The sequence below is a fragment of the Capsella rubella genome, unplaced genomic scaffold (genome assembly GCF_000375325.1).
Source record: "Capsella rubella cultivar Monte Gargano unplaced genomic scaffold, Caprub1_0 scaffold_4, whole genome shotgun sequence".
NCBI lineage: Eukaryota > Viridiplantae > Streptophyta > Magnoliopsida > Brassicales > Brassicaceae > Capsella > Capsella rubella.
Genome location: NW_006238920.1, coordinates 5294991 through 5316706, shown reverse-complemented (window position 1 = coordinate 5316706; position 21716 = coordinate 5294991). Strand labels below are relative to the sequence as shown.

Here is a 21716-nt window from a genome sequence, read left to right as displayed (position 1 = left end):
AAGGTCTCTTAACACTAAGATATGTGACAACAAGACTACTATATGAAAATATCACTAAATTGAAACTCAAAGTCAGAGGAATACAAGAGAAACTTAAGATAAATGAAAAAACCACAAAAAAAAAAAATACTTGGTTCATGATCATCATTCTCTCTAACGGATCTCACAAAGATTCCAATACAAAACCAAACCAAAACAAAAGAAGAGAGAACACAAAGAGATCATCACAGCTACATGATCAACAAAAGGGTTATTATGTTTCTTCATGAACAAGAAACGGATTAGTCTTCGAGGTAAGAAAGAAGAGCGACTTCAGCGTTTTCTGAGACAGAGTATTTCTTGAACACTGCAGTTAGTGTACTCTCTGAAGCCAAGTCCCTTAACTTCATCAGCATTTTCGCATGCTCCCTGAAAAAAAAAAAGCCAACACAAACCATTCTTAAACTCATGACTGCAAAAATATCAATAACATGAAGCAAAAAATTACATTAGGTTAGCTTACACTATCTCATCTTCCGAGTAGCCAGTGTGATGTTTCAAAGTCTCAGTCCAAACCGGCGTCTTCTTAAGAGTCTTACGCGCAGCATAAACCGCTGAAGCAGCCAACATCGATGGGCGGTTCAAGACAACTATAGGATACTGCATAAGTCCCAGCTCAGCCAAGTAAAACACCAATTTCTCCATCTCAACATCACATGGAACAGAAGCTTTAACAAATCGCCCAAGGAACACATAAGGAGTTGGAACAGTGATGTACCATTCAACTTGTCCTAAGATCGATTTCTCCATAGCTAAAACCTGTTTCCTACTATACGCATTGTCCGAGATACAGACGAAATCATTAACCTCAGGAGCCCAAATCTCTTCATACTTGCAAGCTATAAGCATAGCACCTAACCCCAACAGCTGAAGCTCTCTTCTAGGAACCATTCTCAAAGATAGAAACCGATCAACGAGGTTAATGGTAAGGTAAAGCGTCTCAGGCATCAACTCAAACTTCCTATGAACATCAACAAGCCAATCAATCAGAATTGATCTCATCTTCTCGTTTATCTCAGGCTGTGATCCAATATAGTCTTTGATTCCTCCTTCTTCTTCTACTGTCTTGTAATACTTGAAGATGTCATCGACGTATTCCACAGCAGCAAGTTCGTTGTCAGCATCTACAGCATCAATGTCAATCACAGGATCCTTTACACTTTCTTTAACTCCACTCGCAGCCTATTAGACAATTAAAACAGAGGAGTTAGTTTATATCATAACATCAAACATGGTTTAATCATATCATAAAGATTCGATTTTTAACTACCTTGCTTCTTGCTCTTAAGGTTGCGGTGAAAGTCTTGGTTCCTCGTATAAGAGTTCTTCTACTAAAGTGTGGTTTACAGCTTTTCTCATTTTCATCAGGGCTAATAACAATAACCTCTGGTTTTGTCTGTTGCTGTTGCGGTTTTACCTTCTTCGCTACATCCTGAGGAGATAAAAATACTTGTATGAGTTACAAAATTGGATAAAGGTTCAAAGAAGAAAGAGTTCAAGAGTCGTTTAAAAATCTCACCTTTACGGTTACAACATCACGACCAGTAACAAGATTACCAATGTCTCCAAGAACTTTCCGGTTTTGTCTTCCATGTCCTGCAACATTCTTCGATTTGATTTCGCCTAATACAACAAACAAAACCCATCAGTACTTTTACAAAAAGACTCATCTTTTGTTGTTTATGTAAACGAACAGAACAGAAACTTAAAAGTCTCATCACATCAGATCGAATCATGAGAAATCAAACTAAAAGACATAACAGATTCGAAGTTGCGACAAGAACCCACTTAGTTGCAAGAAATCGAAGACAAAATCAAAGAAAACAAAAACAAACCTGCGACACCACGCTGATGAACAAGATCAGAAACCCTAGACGCCATTACAGAACCTTGTTGTTGTTCTTGTTCTTCTTCTTCGGTGATCTGAAGTAACGCTCCACCAATACTCGTTAACAAAGATGAAAAGAAATCGCGGAGACGATTCTTTCCCGTCCCGGCTTCAACCCAATCAGACGCCACCCTCTTCTGATTCAAAATCTCTTCTTTTTGCTTCTCTCTGAAAAAAAAAAACTCGATTGTGAAATTTGTGAATTGTGGTGAAGAGAAGGGAACTGTTTTATTTTATAAAAAAAAGGAAATTTTAAGTTCTCTCTAACGGTCATCTTTTTTTATTGAATCGAATCTTGACCGTTGATTTTACTTTTAATTGGGATCTAAAGGTTTAAAATTAGTGATGGGATAAAATCATAAAAATGTTAATTTTTAACTAGCCGTTGGGGACGAGGAGCCTGACGACATGTGGACCGGACTATAAGATTAACTATTTTTCTTAATACAGATTGTAAACAAAAGAGAAACCAAATTTCATTAAATAATTAATAATTTGAATAAATATAAGAGCAAGTCCAATGAAGATTTTATAGGGTATCTAAAGTAGAATTTAAAGTATAATAATAAAATTTAATGTAAATGTTAGTCTAATAATTAAGACTTGTGTCCTAAATAAGACACATTTGACAACTTAAGACTTGATGATGTGGCAGATTTCTATTGGCCGCGAAAAATAATAAATATATATTTTTAAAAGGGAAAATTCCATAAAAATTTCTCATCTATAATTTTAATTTGAAAGTTTAATACCTAATGTTATTTGGTTGGAAAAAAATGCATGGTTTATTAATTTGTTGTCTATTAATACATCAAGTATATAAAAGTTGTCGGATCGAAGAAACCGCTTAACAAATGATAATCGGATTGACGAAATCACTAAACCGGAGTTAATGAATTACACTAAACTTAGGGTTAAACGATCCCAATTCGATTTGGGGTAATAGCAAAGGACAATGCAGTCTTTGGATAACCCTAAACTACCCGTGTGTTTACGGATTAGTGATTTTGTCAACCTCGGTTTAGTGATTCCGTCAATCCGATTAAGCAGTTTATTCGATTCGAAAATTTTTATATACTTAATGTATTAATAGAGCAAAATTTAATAAACCATGCATTTTATTTGATTGAGTATTAAACTTCCAAATTAAAATTAGATGGGAAATTTTTATGGAATTTTCCCATTTTAAAAGAATAAAATATTTTAAAATTGAGTAATTAAGATTTTTTTTTTGTCATCTGAGTAATTAAGATTTGTATTGTATTTTTAACATGTATAAATATGTTTTTTAAATGAATAAAATATTTTTAAAATGAATAGTTAAGATTTATATTATGTTTTTAAAATGTATAAATATTTTTTGAATAAATATTATGAAAATGAATATTTAACATTTTTATTTTGTTTTAGAAATGTATAAAGTTTTTAAAATAAATAAATGTTTTTAATGAATAATTAAGATGTGTATTATATTTTACAAATGTATAAATATTTTTTTAGACACTTATATTATATATCTCCATTGGATGGGTAATTTTTAACTTAATTTAATAACTTAATATTTAAACATAAATGTCACATCACTAAAGTTTTAAGTTTAACAAATGGTAAGCGACTAAGCAATTTTTATATTGTCATTTATAAGATATCCAATGTTTTTCCTTATCATGTTAATTTTTTATATTTTCACTAATAATAACATATATTTTAAAAGAAACAACCATTCCAAATTTGGTGTAATAAATTAATAACCCAAAGCCTGTCACAATTTTGTTGGATTTGTTTTGTTAGTCTAAAATCGAAAATAGACCAAAACAAAATGATATGATATAAATCAATATAAAAATTTAACGGGAAGATATTTCTTTTTGTTAAGATATAATGATAAAAATAATATTTTTTTCTCTTTTTTTTATCTATGCATTTTATCTTGTTCTAAACTTAATTTCATCTCATATTTTCTTAAATTTAAATCATCTTATCATATATATATAAAAGATTGATAGTTTTATGTATATGTTACAATATAGTTTTTAAAATGGTGAATTTAATTTTAATACCTATTTGACCAAAAAATTAGATTTTAGGAAAATATACATAGTCTATTAGTTCTGAAACATGGTCCACTAAAAAATTACAAACCTTACCCTACATAATATTTTAGAGAAGTGATACCTGTTAAATATTATAATCTTGTGGTAAGTTTTATATCATGTGCTAACATATTTAAATATTTGTATGTACATTGTAAGATAGTTATTATATAGATAATATTTACGTTAATATGCTAAGTTATTCAATATTCAATAAATTAAAATTTTAGCATGTTAACTTATTCAATATATGATAAATTGAAATTTAGCATGCTAAGTTATTCAATATTGGATCAATTAACATTATAACCCTATCCACATGTCATCGAATAGAGTAGCCGAAGTTTTATATCTGACAACCGGATGATTTCTCCTCTCAGATAACATATTAAATATCTGAATGATATCGTATGCACATGGTAAGATAGTTGTTATACGAATAATATTTATATTAACAGTCTAAGTTAATATGCTAACTTATTCAATATTCGGTAAAGTGATATTTAACATATTACACAAAGTAGACGGGCACGGAACCGTATTATCGGGTTGTTTGATGCAAATAACACTTGGACTACCGAAGACAAGAATATTTATAATATAGCGGCTGATTATTTTGAAGAATTGTTTACTACAAGTCACCCCCAAGATTTTGAGGAAGACTTGCGGGAAGTGAGGATGGTGATTACGAAGGAGAGAAACAATTTTTTAACAGCACTGGCTACGGAAATTGAGGTCCACGATGCTTTATTTATGATGCACCCGGATAAGGCGCCAACCCCGGATGGGATGACAGCTTTGTTCTTTCAGAAGGCGTGGAGGGTAGTCAAGTACGATTTGATCAATTTGGTTAATTCCTTTTTCCGGGATGGGGTTTTTGATAAATGGCTAAACAATACAAATATTTGCCTCATTCTACAGGTAGAGCGGCCGACACGAATGACAGAGTTACGACCCATTAGTTTATGTAATGTGGGATATAAGATTATCTCGAAGGTTCTGTGTCAACGATTAAAAATGGTACTGCTAATTTTGAAAACACAATCTGCATTCATTGCGGGTCGGCTAATTTCGGATAATATCCTACTCGCCAAGGAAATGTTTCACGGCTTCGGACCAATTATGTATGTAAGGGGTCCTATCTTGGATTACCAGAAAGTTTCAGAGGTGCAAAAACTAAAGTTTTTTCTTTCGTTCGGATCGTTTGAATAATCATGTTAATGGTTGGTCGGCAAAACTACTGTCTAAGGGCGGAAAGGAGGTGATGATTAAATCGGTGGCATATGCTCTACCGACCTACGTGATGTCATGTTTTCAGCTCCCGAAAACTATTACGTCAAAATTAACAAGTGCTATCGCAAAATTTTGGTGGAGTAAAAATGGTCAATCTAGGGGTATGCATTGGCGGGCTTGAAAGAAGTTGTATTCGAGTAAGCAAATGGGCGGTTTAGGGTTCCGAGATGTTAATGATTTTAATTCTGCAGCGCTTCTAGCGAAGCAGCTGTGAAGACTGATGGATGCTCCTGAGTCCCTTTTTGCACGGGTTTTAAGGGTTGGTATTATAGGAATTCAAATCCAATGGAACCGATTAAATCTTACTCCCTGTCTTACGGTTGGAGGAGTATAGTTTCAGCTAGATCTCTAGTTAAGAGAGGACTTATTAAACGGGCTGGATTAGGTGATTTTGTGTCTGTTTGGACAGATCCATGGATCCTAGCTCAATTCCCAAGACCAGCTTTAAGTAATGGGTCGCTTAAGGACCCTTCTCTACAAATTCTACATTTGATAGATTGCTAGACAAAATCTTGGCGCATGGAAGCGCTTCATGAGAATGTTGCCCCACTTGATGTTGCCTTGATTAGTGCCCTTCCAATAGGTAATTGGCTTCTCGAGGATTCTATAGAAAGTATGGAAAGTATACAGTGAAATCTTGTTATCATACGGCCAGAATGACGGATCCTAAATTATTATTCCTCATGTGTGCAGCCTGGATATTAATCCATTGTTATCCCGCGTCTGGAAAGTGCGATGTCCACCAAAGATATAACACTTTTTGTGGCAATTATTGATGGATTGTGTTTCGGTTTCGGCTAATTTGAACCGATGCGGGATTAACTGCGATCCTAAGTGTGTCCAGTGTGATGCTCCGGCGGAGACGGTTAATCATGCTATTTTTGAATGCCCACCAGCATGTCAATCATGGGCTTTGGCGAATGAATGTGGGCCCTTTATCTTTCCCAACAAAATAGTGTACGCAAATATGGATTATCTTCTTGGTTTATCCTTAGATAATAACCAAGATGGCTCTTATCCCTGGCTTTTGTGGTATATCTAGAAACCTAGGAATGCTAAGGTTTTTGAGAATATGGATGAGAGTCCCTTGAGAGTTGTCAGGAATGCTTAAGCCGAGGCGTTAACGTGGTAGGAAGCTCAGCTGGAGGTTATAGTGACGCCCCCGGGACCTGTAGTTACTAGGAATCGGTCACAAACCATCAGGGTTTTCTTATCTTCTATGACTACGTGTTATCGTTGTTTTATAGATGGCTCCTGGAAGGAAACAAATATGTATTCAGGATTAGGTTGGTTCTGTCAGCATGCTCAAGATTCGACGACGACTATGGGAGCGTCAAACCTCCGACGATGTCTTTCTCCTCTCCATACTCAAATAGAAGCACTGGTGTGGGCGATGAGGTGCATGATTGGTCACAACCACAGAGATGTTTTGTTCCTTACTAACTGTTCAGACTTGGTGAAGATGGTGTCTTCCCCTTCCGAGTGGACGGTTTTCTCTGTTTACATGGATGATATCATCGCTGATAGGGAACAATTCTCAACATTTTCCTTATTACTTATCCCAAGAAATTTGAATATAAAAGCGGATAACTTGACACGCATGGCTTGTTCCAGTCCGCAAATTGTTAAGTTTGTAAACAAAAAAAAAGATATTTAGTATGCTAAGTTATTCAATATTCAATCAATTAACATTTATTTCCTACTAGCAGGTCACCATCGCATGAATTCATTTTTCATAAATCTAATAATTGTATTGTTGTCTTATGTGTGTGCTAAAAAGATAACATATTACACATGTGATAAATGTGTCCTAAAAGGAGAGAAATACTAATAGAAATAAATTTAAGTGTATTATTGTCTTATATGTTTGTATATATGTGTCAAATAGTGTGGGAGAGAAAAAATTAATTAACTGGTCAGCGAGGTATGTTCCTTAGTATTACCCTTTTAAAAACTCAAACAATTTACTACCCTATCATATCATGCTATATGTATAGTATAAAAGAAACTATATGATATATGTAGGAAAATGGGCTTAAATGTGGGTTTAAAATTCAAATTAGTTAAAAGTACATATCTATTATAGCACATGCAATAGTTCAATGTATGAATTCAACATAGTAAAATTGTACAGGTATGAAAAATATCATATCCCTATATATGTATATAACATGTCATAACTCATAACCTTATTAAAACTGTATCAAATGTTATTAAATGTTATCAAGCGTGAATAAGATAAGTAAAATTTTCTCATATATTATGTCTTTATTTGTCTTCTCGAGAGGACCAAAATACAGTGAGCTAATTAGACCATCTACAATAGGAGTCTCTCACCAAGTTTCTCAACAATATTAAAATAAAATAATTATAAAGTTCATAGGAGATATACAAGTACAGCAAGATACATTATAATTGTATTACACATTGGATAATAGGGAAAACAATATGTATTCCTTATGAACTTTCATATAGCACCACAACTACACAAATTTCAGCTTCGATCTCAGTATATCAAAATTGGAACTTTCAGTCCAGTTTCCCTCTAATTTGAAAGTTCAAAATATCAATCTCCATTATGGTTGGTTAACTCATTTTATGACATAAACCCGATGCCAAACCAAAAACTATGTAGAGTAAACCAAATTGAAACCCGGCTCAAATTATTCACAATCAAAATTAAATGTACATAGATAGAGAAATTTAAGAACCCTAGTTTCTGTTTCCTCTCTTCAACATCTTTGATTTCAATATAAGTTTCGGTGGTTTCCTCGTCAACTTTTATTCAAAGAATCAATAAAATAAAAGAATAAGGAGTTTTTTTCTCTCTTCGTTGATACATCATGCTTTTACTTGATGCAGGAACTAGTGATGTCAAAATGGGCATGACTACCCATTTAATTAAATGGGTCCTTTATATAAAATTAGACCCATTTACCTCAAATTATTAAATGGGTTTATATGGATTCCCCCCTTTTGACCCATTTAGTAAGTGGGATTTAAGTTAAATAAATGGGTTAATGGGTACCCATTTATATATTTAATTATATTTAATATAAATATTTAATATTTTAATCACAAATTATAATAATATTAAATAATTAGAAATTACCGTAGTTTAACTTAAATTATAAAAACAAAATTCAAACCTTGTTTTTTAAAATCTTTTTTTCCCGCCAAAATTATAAAATCTTGTTCTTCCGCCAAAACCGTAAAATTATGATTTTCCGCCAAAAACATAAAACTGTTTTCCCCACCAAAATTATAAAATCTACTTTTCCCGTCAAAACCGTAAAATCGTGTTTTCCCGCCAAAACCGTAAAATCGTGTTTTTCCACCAAAAACGTAAAATCGTGAAAACCATAAAAATCATATTTTCCCGCCAAAACTTTAAAGACTTATTTTGTCACAACAAATAAAAACGTGATTTCTACCAAAATAGTGTAATCATGTATTTCCGCCAAAACCCTAAAAAACAATTATATAATTATTTATCCATTTAATTCAAACAATCAATAATCAATGATTTTTAATAAGTAATAGTTATACTGTAAATTTACAATTAATTATTATATGGGTAAAAATGGTTAAATGGGTAATGAGCATTTAAATGGGTTTGGGACTAAATGGGTCTAAACTTAAACTTAAATAGGACTAAATGGGTTTAAGGTAAATGGACTAAATTTTAAATGGGATGGGTTTAAATGGGGTGGGTTTACCCATATTAACATCACTAACCGGAACTAACAGGATACCTCATTTTAACGACTTAACCAATCAAAATATAACAATTAATACATGTTATCATTCTCCTCCAATAATAACTCACAGTTCTACGTGATCTCACTCTTCTATTTTTGTTCATCGATATCCTATGAAAAAGTAATAAAGAAAATGTGACAAAGCCTATCAAGGTTGCGCTTGCGGTTTCAAGCGTTATTAAACTTTTGAATTGACTAATTTAGCATAAGAAAATGTGTGCGTTACAGGGAGTTTTATGACTGGTTGACTAATAGGTAAATTAAAAATAACAAAAATATATAAATATAATTTAAAAATATATTAAATGACCAAAAATATATCATTTTGATAAAATATATTAAAAAATTGATATGGTTAATAATTAAAAAGCATTAAAATTTACTAAATCATTATTCGAAAACAGCTAAATTTCATAATAAACTAAATATATGAAAATTATAAAATGTTGGAAAATTTCAAAAATACCCCTTTTGAAATACCACTTTTTAAAATACCCCTTTTAAAGTTATCAAAAAAATCCACTAAAAATACTGAAATTTATCCAAATATATGTGTAAACTTATAAATATACACAGAAATTACCTTTATATGTGTATAACATTTATATATATATATATATATATCATAAATACAGTATAAATGCCTTATATAAACCTTTTAAAAACCTTATAAACCCTTATAATAACCTTTTAAAAACCTTGTAAACCTTGTAGAAACGATTTAATACCTTTTAAAACGTTATAAATTATTTGGATCTAACCTCCCTATAGTTGTTATTATGTAGAAGTATCTTATAAATCATATAAAACTTTATAATTTTTCATATTTAAACAGGGGTACTTTTGAAAATGGATAGACAAAAGGAGTATTTTTTAAAAGGGGTACACCAAAAGAAGTATTTTTCAAAAATTCTCTAAACTTTTAAAGCATACTATTAAACCGTAAATAATTACTAAATAATCATTCAAATATTAAACAAATTTTTATACTGAGACACAAATAATTATGAATATTGGAAAATTAAAGTTAGAGAATCATTATTGTTTGAGAATTATCGTCAATATATATAGGATTTGATTTATTATTTTAAGTTTACAGATTATTATTTTTTAGATTCTTTGATGTTTTAAATTGACCGCATTCATCCGCAACTACAAACGCTTGCGGGAAGGAGCTTTCGAAATCCAGCGGTTTCGACATTTGGTCAAGCAAATTTGTAGTTCTATAAAACTTTTAAAGTTTGGTCTCAAATAAGTATTCTTTTATTTTTATCCAGTGATCTAATGAAAAGGATATATTGTAAAAATCTGATGATTTGATTCTTGTATATTGTTGAGTGGTTTTATTACATTTGATGATAAAAATATTACTTTCAAGACAGGTGGCTTCTAAAGGAAGAGTTTGGTGCTAGAAATGATTTGGTTTTGCCATTAATAGATCAGATTGAACAGAAATTCCATTGCATTTCTTAAATTCTGCATATGATTTTTGAAAAATGTAACAATGATGATATTAAGAATTCGGATACATTACGTAAAGTATGTGTACAGATGCATACAACAATTGACTATTATTTACAAATATATGCATTCGGGACTTTACAATACATATATTTTGTAAAACTAACATGTAACAAGTATTAGTAATGTATGTATTTGTATTACTTTAAAAATTTAAAATAAAAATAATTTATAGAAAAACACTGCAGCGTAGCGCATGTTTTAACCTAGTATTCTTTTAATAATTTTAATTTTGTACTATTATTTTGTATAATTTTGTACTATTATTTAGAGTTTGTACCATTGCCTTAATATGACACCAATTTTTTTTTTTTTGAGCAAATATATGACACCAATAAATCTAACATCTGACCTTAAAATAATAAGTTAAGTCTGTTTTGACCAAGAATAATAGTATTTTCTAAGGAAGTAAATTTATTGATCATACCAGTGTCTGTAGTAAATTGGTATGTTTACAAAAATAAATAAATTTACTAGCTTATTTATGGATGGGAAATAAATGTTTCTTTGACCCAAAAATAAAAACTAATGTTCTTTTTAGAATTTTAAGTTGAAGTTTACATCATGTATTTAAATAGATTAATAATGTCCCTATAAACATACAAAAGAGCAGTTTAGAAAGAAGAAAAAAAAACCCTAGAAACCGGAAAATATGGAGAGGAAGAAATCACTTGCTTTCATTGTTAACTTGCTTATCATATTTAGCTCAGGTATTACTTTATCTTATGTATATCTTTCAACGGTTATGTTAAATAAACAGTTAACACATATTTTCTTACAGTGTCTCCCATGTTGTGAAATATATTTCTATTATAAGAATTTGCAAATTTTTACACATAGTCAGCCATATGTACACTTATCATCTTCAATATTATAGGGATTCGATTCTTGAGTCCCTCAATAAAAAAAAATAGGCCATGAAATTTTGGATAATAATTTTATTATATGATAGTGATAGTGAATATTCTTACAATAATAACAAGTTCAAGATTTAGCATGTCTTAACCATAAATAAATACACATATGTAATTATATATGTTCAATTTAATGACATATACAATGTTACAGTTGTGAATCAGGCTAGAGGAAATACATGTACCGATGGATTAGGCAGTTGTGAAAACTGCGACGCGAGATGCAAGGCCAAGCACGGATTATCGAGCGTAAGCAGCTGTGATCACAGTATTGGATTGCCAATTCCGCTATGCACATGCTCTTACCAATGTGGTGGATCCCCGCCTTCACCACCTTCCCCAAAAATTTGTAACGGTGGGGGTGGTATATGTAGTCAAAGATGTCCGAAAACATGTTGTGAGATAAATTGCGCACAAAAATATAATGGTGGACATGGATTTTGTAACACTCTTGGTACATTTAGTTTGTGCCAATGTGTATACCCTTGTTAAAGCCGGTTCAAAAAATTGTTAAAAACTTATTTCTTTTTTTTTGTTTTGTCTGAATAATTCAGTAAAAACTTTCAGTGAGTTATACAATATGGCAAGGAGAAAATCCTTCCAAACAAAAACCGGCGGTCACATAAAAACCCCCAGAAACAAAGACCCAAAATGGGTCAATCAATGAAGGAAAAACCTTAAAGAGAAGGGTTAAAGACAAATATCAAAAGATCCCAAGCAACACAACTGATAACTCTTCACCAAAACGATCCAACGTACGTTTCCATAGAACAATTTGGAGCTGGAAAGAGGTTTGATTAGATGAAACAACAAGAGCTTCGAAGAGGACCCGACATTAGATTGCCTTCAGCAGAGAAAGCCCAAGGAGGGAACTAAAACGAGCTCACCAAAACCACGACTCCAGCAGAAATGAACACAGACAAACAAGAGGATCAAAGCACAGATCCTTACCATCACTACCACTCCAAAAACCAAGGGATACGAGAAGGCGTAGCTACAAGGAGAACCCCTGAGATCCGGAGGGGAAAACTTCAAAGAGGACCACCATTACTTGCACGCGGACATTCGTAGACCCAACCAAAGCCACCTACAGACTAAGAACTGGTTACGCCAACGCAGGAGAAGGAATCGAGACCGAGTCGCCGCAAAGTCTAGAACCCAAACGTAAACCCATCGGAGAAATGTCTAGAGCTAGTAGGTGCCTTTGCAAAAAACTACCATCGGAGAGAAGAACCCACAACACAAAAAATTCACCTACTCACACCAATAGTAACCAGGGGAAAGAAGACAGAGAGGCAGAGCTAGGTATCGAAAATGCCAACCCTAATCTTGAAACTAAGGATTTACTACTCAACCAAAGTAAGACACCAGAGGAAGAGAAAAACCAATCTAGAGATATATTACGGAAGTCGTTGCCACAAATGCAACCGGAGCACGCAACATACCAACATTAATTCCAAGCCAACAAGATCAGAACTAATGATGAGATCAGAGATTCATCAACCTAACCAGAACAACTAAAACTCTACACCTAAAACAAAACACCAACTGAGGCCACTATCAAGAAACAGGGGATATACCAAACACGCTTGACTTGATGAAATTGAAATCATTTACCGGACAAGGAATCGACCACCCCAGCCTATAAGAAGAAAATCCCTCGGACAAAACACCACCGAGCATCGTGACGTCTCAGATCTGGAACTTCAATGGGCTTAGACTCCAACGACACAACAAAAGAAATCAATCAATGGCAAGACCAAAACAAAACACAAGAAGAGAAAACAAAGAAGGCACACAACACTGGGTCTATAAAGCCATCGGACGTTTGTCAGAAAGAGCCTACAAAATAGCGAGAATATCCGAACAATTTGTGGCAAAGTAGACATCACTCTGACCAATCTCTATCATACACTCCATAGCCCAAAGAAGGCCATCGAACTCGGCATGGAGGGGCGACAAACTCCTTCTGACGCTTTTGAGGCCAATCCGAGAGTGACCTCTCAAGGAATTTCCTCGAGCTTCCAGCAAGATCCACCCCATGCCACTGAAAGGATCAGAATCAAGCCAAGAAGCGTCGCATTGACATTCCAAGGGTGGAATACATGGGGATCTGGAAATTTCCAGTTTAATGGACGGGGGGTCTAAGGCGACGTCTGTTTCCATAGCTTGCCTCCACACTTGAGCTTCGTGTGTAGCTAACAGGAGGGTCTTATCCGGGGTCTGTTTGAGAAAGCCCGTAATCGGTTTATGTTTGAGAAAAACCGTCCCTGAAGTTGGAATAGAGGAGAGAGCCCAAATTTTCCTAGCAGGAGGGCACTCAAAAAGGAGATGATTAATCGTCTCCTTTCTAAAGCCACACCTGAAGCATCCTCTCTCGTTACCAATATGCCGATCAAAAATTCTTTGACATGTTGCTACGTAACCCGAGAGACATTGCCACATAAAATTCTTTAGCTTTCTAGTGGTTTTAGTTTTCCATACTTGTGCCCCAAGTACCGAAACATCCGGTCCCTGAAAAGGGCGGTCATAAGAAGGGCGAGAAAGGTTCCTCGCGGCCCAGTATCCTGATTTCACAATATAGTTTCCAGATTTTGTATGCACCCAACTATACTCGTCACTCAGGGAAGTCCGACTAGGACGAATACCAAGAATAAGAGGAATATCCATTGGATCCACCAACGCATTTAAGTGGTCGAGATTCCATTGATGGTTATCCCTATCCAATAAATCATTAGCATACAGATGCAGATCCTGAAAAGCGAGAACAGTTTTAGCAGGTCGAGGTGGAATTATGGGGATCCACGGGTCAACCCAAACTCGAGTAAGCATTCCCGAACCAATAGTTCTGCGAAGATCTGAGACAATCAGAGGTTTCACAGCAAAAATACTCCTCCATCCATAGGAGGGACGATTAGCTTTAACTATTTGCAGAGGGTCACTATACCAATAATATCTACCCCTCAAAACCCTCCTCAAAAGAGTGTTTGAGAAGCGAAGAAGCCTCCATAATTGTTTAGCTAAAAGAGATTCATTAAATTCCTCCAAGGTCTGGAATCCAAGTCCTCTTTCCAAAAATTGGGTACACAATTTATCCCGAGCTATCCAATGAATGCCATTGCTCTCTGCTCTGGTTTTCCACCAAAAATTAGCAAAAGCATTACTTAACTTGGAGAGGATAGCTTTGGAAAGTAGGAAACACGACATAAAATATATCGGAAGAGCTTGAGCCAACGCCTTTCCCTCCTTTCGATACAAACTTAATGGACCACATACTAGTTCGTATCTAGAGTTGATCACGAACAAAGGCAAAAACTTGATTTTCATGCATGTTATGTCACACTTACTGTAAGAGTAAAGGTTCAAAACATTTGAAGTTAAACTTCTGTAAAGGACTTATCTTTTGAATACGCGAATATTTGTAAAGAGCTGTTTAAACATAAATAGATTTCCATAATCTATATATATAATGGGAGAGTTCTCTCTCCCTCTAAAGATATCCACGTCAGCATCATTTTTTTTTGTGTGTCTAACCCAAAAAAATAATTGAGACCCAAATATATATCTCTCATGGCCTATTTAATTTGTAATGTAATGCCCAAATTATATATTTATCTCTCTCCATTTTTTTAAAATTAAATATATTTCAAATGTTTATTTCATGCATATTTATATACTCATAATTGATAGAAATTTAATTAAATAGAAAACAATTAAAATAAGAAAAAAGAATTAAACTAAATAAATAAAATTTAAAATTCCTAAAAGAAATATTGTTAAAATGTTATTAGTAATATCACATTTCCAGTGATTTAATGTGTTAATGAGATGGAATGAGATTTATAATGGAACAAAAATATTAAATGCATGGTAGAGTAAAAAAATATAATGACTATACATATAAAACTTATAAACAAAAAAAATTAAAGTGAAATATTAGTTCCAAAGAATGATATACTACAAAGAGTTTTTATTTATTATTAAAATTCCATTTAAATAAAAGTAAATGTTTACCAAACTCAAATTTAAAAAATAATAATTTAAAAATATATTGTAATGGTTGCATTTTTTTTGTGAAATCAGAAAAACTTGAATATATAAAAATCTTTTTGCACTTTTTCTGGTACAAAAAAACTTGAAAATTTATAGAACATTATATTCCATCTTCTATAAACGTAAAATAATCAATTGGTTATATTAATATTAGGGGTAATCTTATGAGTTCTACAACAATATATATAAAAAGTGAATATATAAGCTCTCCATACTAAAAGGCTAATATTTTTGACAAAATGTATATGCTTCATATTACTTTTTATTACCACCAAATCGTGCTCCATAAATGTCACGTATGAAGTCCAACCCTCAAAAAAATGTGATTTACCAAAAATGAGGAAATAAAAAGTTGAAATACATTAAAATCTCAATTTGAGGTAAAAATCAAAAGTTTCTTATTAAAAGATAAAATCAAACTAAAATTTTTAGAATCTATCTTGGAGGACCGCCAAATCAAAATATGGTGAAAACGAAATAAAGCATAATGCCTACGACAAAGGATAAAAAAAATCGAAAATGGTGTCGGCATCCTCCTTTGCTAGATTGAGTCTCTTCATGCTTGAATATCCCGTCCAAGTTAATCTGTTGATTATAATGGCATCTCCGACTAATAAGGTTTATGCAAAGTAAACAAAAAAAATAGAAATAGTGGATCTCATCGAGTAAAATAAAATTAAAAAAGTAAGTAAACTATCTAAAATTTAGATCGACTCTTAAATCAAACACAAAGAAATTTTTATGCATTATATGAGCTTGGCAGGACATGTCATAACTGCATGCTCAATTAAAAAAGATTTTAACAAAAAAAAATACTATACCATGGGTTAATATTTAAAATTTTGAGATTCTCTATTGATAAGACCCACAATTCAAATAGATAAAAACGACTTAACAAAATTAAAAATATGATAAATTAACTTTTAGTCAAATTTAAAAATATGACAATAAAAAATGGAAAAAACAAAATAAAAGAGTAAAAAATAGTTTACAGTCAAACTTTCCTTTTAAGGTAAAGCTTTTAATCTAACTATATTAATACATTCGTCCAAACAAAACCAAAAACATTAATTGGAATACGAGTAACAACAGTGCCACACAAATGAATAACTAACAGTATAAGATTATAATATTTGAATATAGAAAGAAAAAAAAAACAAAATATAGCCAAACAAATACGACACAAAATGTACATACGATCATTAGTCTTAAAAATATAACACAAGATAAAAAATAATTAAGGAAAAATTCATAGCGAACAACCCCGCGCAACGCGCGGGTCTCCTCTCTAGTTAAATATATATTAGAACTAATTGATCAAAACGTTGATTTTTATTTTATTTTTTATTTTACCTCCGTTGATTTTGTTTCTATAAGACCCTTTCTTTTGTATATGAGAATATTTGTAATGATTTGTTCAAACTTACTTTGTTTGCTTATTAAGATACCAAAACCAACACATTCTAATGTTTTAATTAAGTTTATAATCGATATGAATTGTGAGTGATATTTGATTATAATGTGGATAAATAAACATAGACTCTTTAGGTCAATTAAATTAGGATGAATAAAAAACTATTTACCAAAAAACTATAGTGTATATATAATATTAATCTTAAACACTTAATTAACCTTATACGTAGGTACTTAGATTGACTAGATACTGTAAAAATACTTGAAAGAAATTGGTAATGAGAATTACTTCTGAAACTTGTGCATGCTATAATACTACAAACTCACATTTCTTGATTCTTGATGTATAACCAAATATTATATAATTAAGTATCTCAGTAGTCAAGAAGATATACAATACCATGGCAAAGTCACCTTCACATTTAGATGCTTTGTTTATGGATACAATCATAAACTTATGTTCAATGTTTTACGTATGAATCAATCAATACAATAAAAGAACAAGGAGTTTCTCTCCCGCATTGAAACTAATCAATACAATAAAAGAACAAGGAGTTTCTCTCCTGCGTCGAAACTAATACAATATAAAGAAAATAAAGATAAAAGGCTAATGAGTTTTGGGAAAAATGCCATAAAAATCCCGATTTTGTTGGTTTAACTCCCGAACTTTCTAACTGTTGATTTAAATCACAAACTTTCTGTTTACTCTCTCTTTAATATGAAACTTTAATTGACTTTGCCAATTTAGGCACATCGTTAAATCGCCAAACGGAGCAATTAAACGGGTTTGAATGTCATTAACGAAATCCGTCAAATACAAAATGAAACCGTTTTTAACATAACCCAAACACTTAATCGATTCAACTTTTTCCCCAAAACACTTAACATAAAGTTGAATCGATTAAGTGTTTGGGTTATGTCAAAAACGGTTTCATTTCATATTTGACGGATTTCGTTAACGACATCTAACCTCGTTTAATTGCTCCGTTTGGCATTTTAAAGATGTGCCTAAATTGGCAAAGTCAACTAAAGTTTCATATTAAAGAGAGAGTCAACATAAAGTTTGTGATTTAAATCAACAGTTGGAGAGTTCGAGATTTAAATCAACGAAATCGTACTCTCCAGGATTTTTATGGCATTTTTCCCAATGAGTTTTCCAAAAAGATTGGTTTAGCTTAAGTTTGTATTGAGAATCTTTTCGGAAAACTCTTTGACCTTTTACCTTTATTCTCTTTTTTTTTTTAATAATCAAAGAGGTTTTGAGGCGAATCTCATACATCCCCTCAGGTCCGAGACCAGAATATGTTATATGGTCGCGTTTAAAGTGCTACTCGAACTGGCGACCTCTAAGCTTTTGGCAGAGATCTTTACCAATTGAGCTATTAGCACTTGGTTATCTTTATTCTCTTTGTATTGCTTTAGCTTCAGTTTGTATGAATTACCCTTTATTTTGAGGTTTTATGTGAATGAAATCTTTGCCAAGAAAGGTTGTTTTTGCATAAAACCGTATGGGAAAATGTGAAATGCAGGTTACATAACTGAAAACAAATCTAGAGTGTAACTAAAACTAGTTGTTAGCAAGGAGTAAAAAGGAATCAACAATGAAACCACCAAGCTCCTAATCAATCATTTGAAAATATGAGTTCATCACCTTAATATAACTTTGAATAATGTTAAAATCGAACAACGAAAAAAAAAAAAACGTCATATATTGAATCACTATCTTATTATAACTTAGAATAACGTCACATGATTCGCACGCATCAAACTATATTACACAAATAACCATAACTATGATATATGTATGGATTATTCTCATAACTAAACTTATTATGGAACTTGAAAGACTTTGGAAATAAAAAGATTAGAATTTGGAGATGAAGTCAAGGATAATTTGGAGAATCTCTTGAGGCTTTTCTTGGTTAATGAAGTGAGCAACTCCTTCCATGACCACAGGCTCTTCGAGCAAAGGCACATCTTTCTTAAACTCGGGACCGTTTATGTATTCCTTAACACCAGGCACATGGTAGACCATATCAAGATCCCCTATGACAAACTTTGTAGGCACTTGGATTTTACATCCTAGTTCCTACCCATGGACCCAACAGCTCATTGTTCCTGCCATTACAAAACTCATTTCACACTTCTGCCTAAACAATAGGGACATCAACATATTGTTCTGTTCAAAAACTTACCGGTTAAAGTTACGGTAGTAATTGAATGGACCGGAGAAGCCTTTCTTGTCAAACTTGCTGACGAAGTAAGCAACATCTTCCTCAGTTAGCCAAGACGGTAAAGGTATTGATTCGTCTTTCGATCCCCAAAAGGTTTTGTCTTTCGGTAAAATAATCGGTCCAGTAGTTCTAATAGTGAGAAACTTCTTCATAACTCTCTCTGTTCCAACCTCTGCAAACTCAGCTTCTACATCTCCAACTTCCTACACTCCAACCATCAAAACCCTAAATATTACTTCAACTTCAAGTAATAAGCAAGAAGAGTATAACGAAGGAATAATTGGGATTTTAGTACATTTTTCAAACTTAATTAGTAAATAGTACAATTACTATTTATAATTGGCAAATTAGTCACCTTTCCCTATTTTCCACTATTTTGAAGACTTTATAACCCTCTCATCCCTCTCATATTTACTCTAAATGCCATTAAACTTACTTTTTTATATATTTTTCTGTATTTTCTTTTTCTCTCTTTTATAATCTAATAAATAAAATATTAATTAATATAATTTTTTTTTCTGATTTTCTGATACATTAAATTTATATATATACACAATTTTTATTTTTACACTCATATTTACTGTATATTATATAATTTATATGAATAAAATATGTATATATGTACAGAAAAATATATGTACATATATAATTGTATATATATACTTGTACATATATATAATTGTACAGATATAAACACTGTACAGTTTAAATATATGTACAAAGATATACAATCGTACAGAATAATGTATGTACGGATATAAAATATTGTACATGATTATTTTTGTACATATATGTCTTTCTGTATAGATAGACAAATGTACGAATCATAATTTGAATGAAATATATTTGAAAATATTAAACAATATGCATATCAAATTGTAGAGAAAAAAGAAGATGATTTTTCTGTTTCTAAAGTTTTTTAAAAACAAATTCATATAATTAATATTTTAGTTATTAAATTAGTGGAAATTGTAAGAAATAAAAAATATAATATATATATATATATATATGGAGAGAGAAAGAAAAGATGGAGGGCATCAACTTCCTCCCTCTCGGCCGAAAACACACTCGCTCGACTCTGCTGCCCCTTTTTGTCTTTTCACTCACAACCTCTTTACCCCACAAACACTTCTATTAGACACCCCCTCTATTACATAACAACCTAAATTGCAAATTATAAATAGTGAACGTATCATTCAGCATATTATTTCCTGAAAACGTACTAAATAGCTAATTTTCCCTATAAAGAACGAACCTGAAACCTACAGACATGGTAATCATCGCCGTAGACAGCACGCATGATATCAACAGGCTTCACAGAAGGATCAGATGGACGAAAAGAGAAAGGAACACTAAGGTTAACCAAACCTTTGACTTTATCTGGTCGGAAGAGACATAAGTACCAAGCGATAAGAGCTCCTCAGTCATGTCCAACCACAAACACCTTCTCATCCTCTGACGCAGTTAACTCGGATATGACAGCGATCAAGTCACCTACTATGTTAAAGCAAGTGTAGGAAGAGATCTCAGCAGGAGCATCGGAGTCTTCGTAACCATGTAGGTCAGGAGCCACGGCTCTGTAGCCACGAGCGGCGAGTCCAGGGATCTGGTGACGCCATGAGTACCAAAGCTTAGGGAAGCCATGGAGGAAGAGAACTATAGGACCATCAGAAGGGCCTTGGATCGCTACGTGGATGTCTACGCCGTTGCCTTTTACTTTTCGGTGCTCCATTATTAATTGTGTGGTTTCATAGATCTTAAGTGTTACTATTCTTTATATACTAGTAGGTTCGGACCCGCGCTACAGCGTGGGGGAAATAATTACATATATAACTTTTAACGGATTATAATATATTATAATTTAATTTTATTGCAATGTAGTCGATTACGGTGAATCATATATTTGTGTAATAAGTTTAAATAAAATAATAAACAAAAAGCGAGTAAATAATAATATATTGAGTTTTGATACAATTTAGAAAACAGTGAAAATTTAACAGCACAAACTATTCAATTTGATCATTTTTGTAGTAAAAGTAGGGATATATGTAAAAACTACATACTTACAATATATTTTTTTAAGGACAAACCCGTAACAGAATTCATTTTGTAAAAAACATTATTCATAACTCGCTTTACCATTATAATTGTAATTTTAACAAACTGCCCGCGAACTATCTAAAATTTATATAGATTGAAATATAATATATTTTATCAATAAAAGTTATGTCTCCAAAATTACATCTATGTCTCCAAAAATATATTTTTAATATTTTAAATTCTAAATGTTTTTATATATATGAACCTTTTCACTATAATATTTTGAAACTTTTTAGACTTTTAAATATGCTCATGTAACAATGGTTTTAATATTGATCATACTCATACTAATTTTAAATCATTGTCCAAAAGAATTAACCGAGTGTAGTTGAGTATTATATGTCCGTTTTGAAAATTCAAATTGCAAAATATGCAAAAAAAGTTTAATTTTATTTAATATTTTTTAT

The 21716-nt window shown here is 32.2% G+C and overlaps 3 protein-coding genes and 1 pseudogene across 3 annotated transcripts; 1 reads left to right on the top strand and 3 right to left on the bottom strand.

Moving 5' to 3' along the window:
* Positions 1-36: 36 nt before the first annotated feature.
* LOC17888343 (cyclin-B1-4) lies at positions 37-2124 on the bottom strand. Its single transcript, XM_023784044.1, has 5 exons — positions 1875-2124; positions 1559-1662; positions 1310-1471; positions 503-1221; positions 37-408 (listed from the first exon to the last, which is right to left on the bottom strand). Exons 1-5 carry the CDS (start codon positions 1918-1920, stop codon positions 282-284), a joined length of 1158 nt encoding a protein of 385 aa, XP_023639812.1. The 5' UTR covers positions 1921-2124; the 3' UTR covers positions 37-281.
* Positions 2125-11202: 9078 nt separating this feature from the next.
* On the top strand, positions 11203-12040 carry LOC17890455 (defensin-like protein 182). The gene is made up of 2 exons (XM_006296086.2): positions 11203-11305; positions 11664-12040. Exons 1-2 carry the CDS (start codon positions 11248-11250, stop codon positions 11999-12001), a joined length of 396 nt encoding a protein of 131 aa, XP_006296148.1. The 5' UTR covers positions 11203-11247; the 3' UTR covers positions 12002-12040.
* Positions 12041-13351: 1311 nt separating this feature from the next.
* Positions 13352-14836, bottom strand: LOC111831070. Its single transcript, XM_023784581.1, has one exon. The coding sequence runs from the start codon at positions 14834-14836 to the stop codon at positions 13352-13354; it is 1485 nt and encodes a 494-aa protein (XP_023640349.1).
* Positions 14837-18817: 3981 nt separating this feature from the next.
* On the bottom strand, positions 18818-20941 carry LOC17888735 (annotated as a pseudogene).
* Positions 20942-21716: the final 775 nt, after the last annotated feature.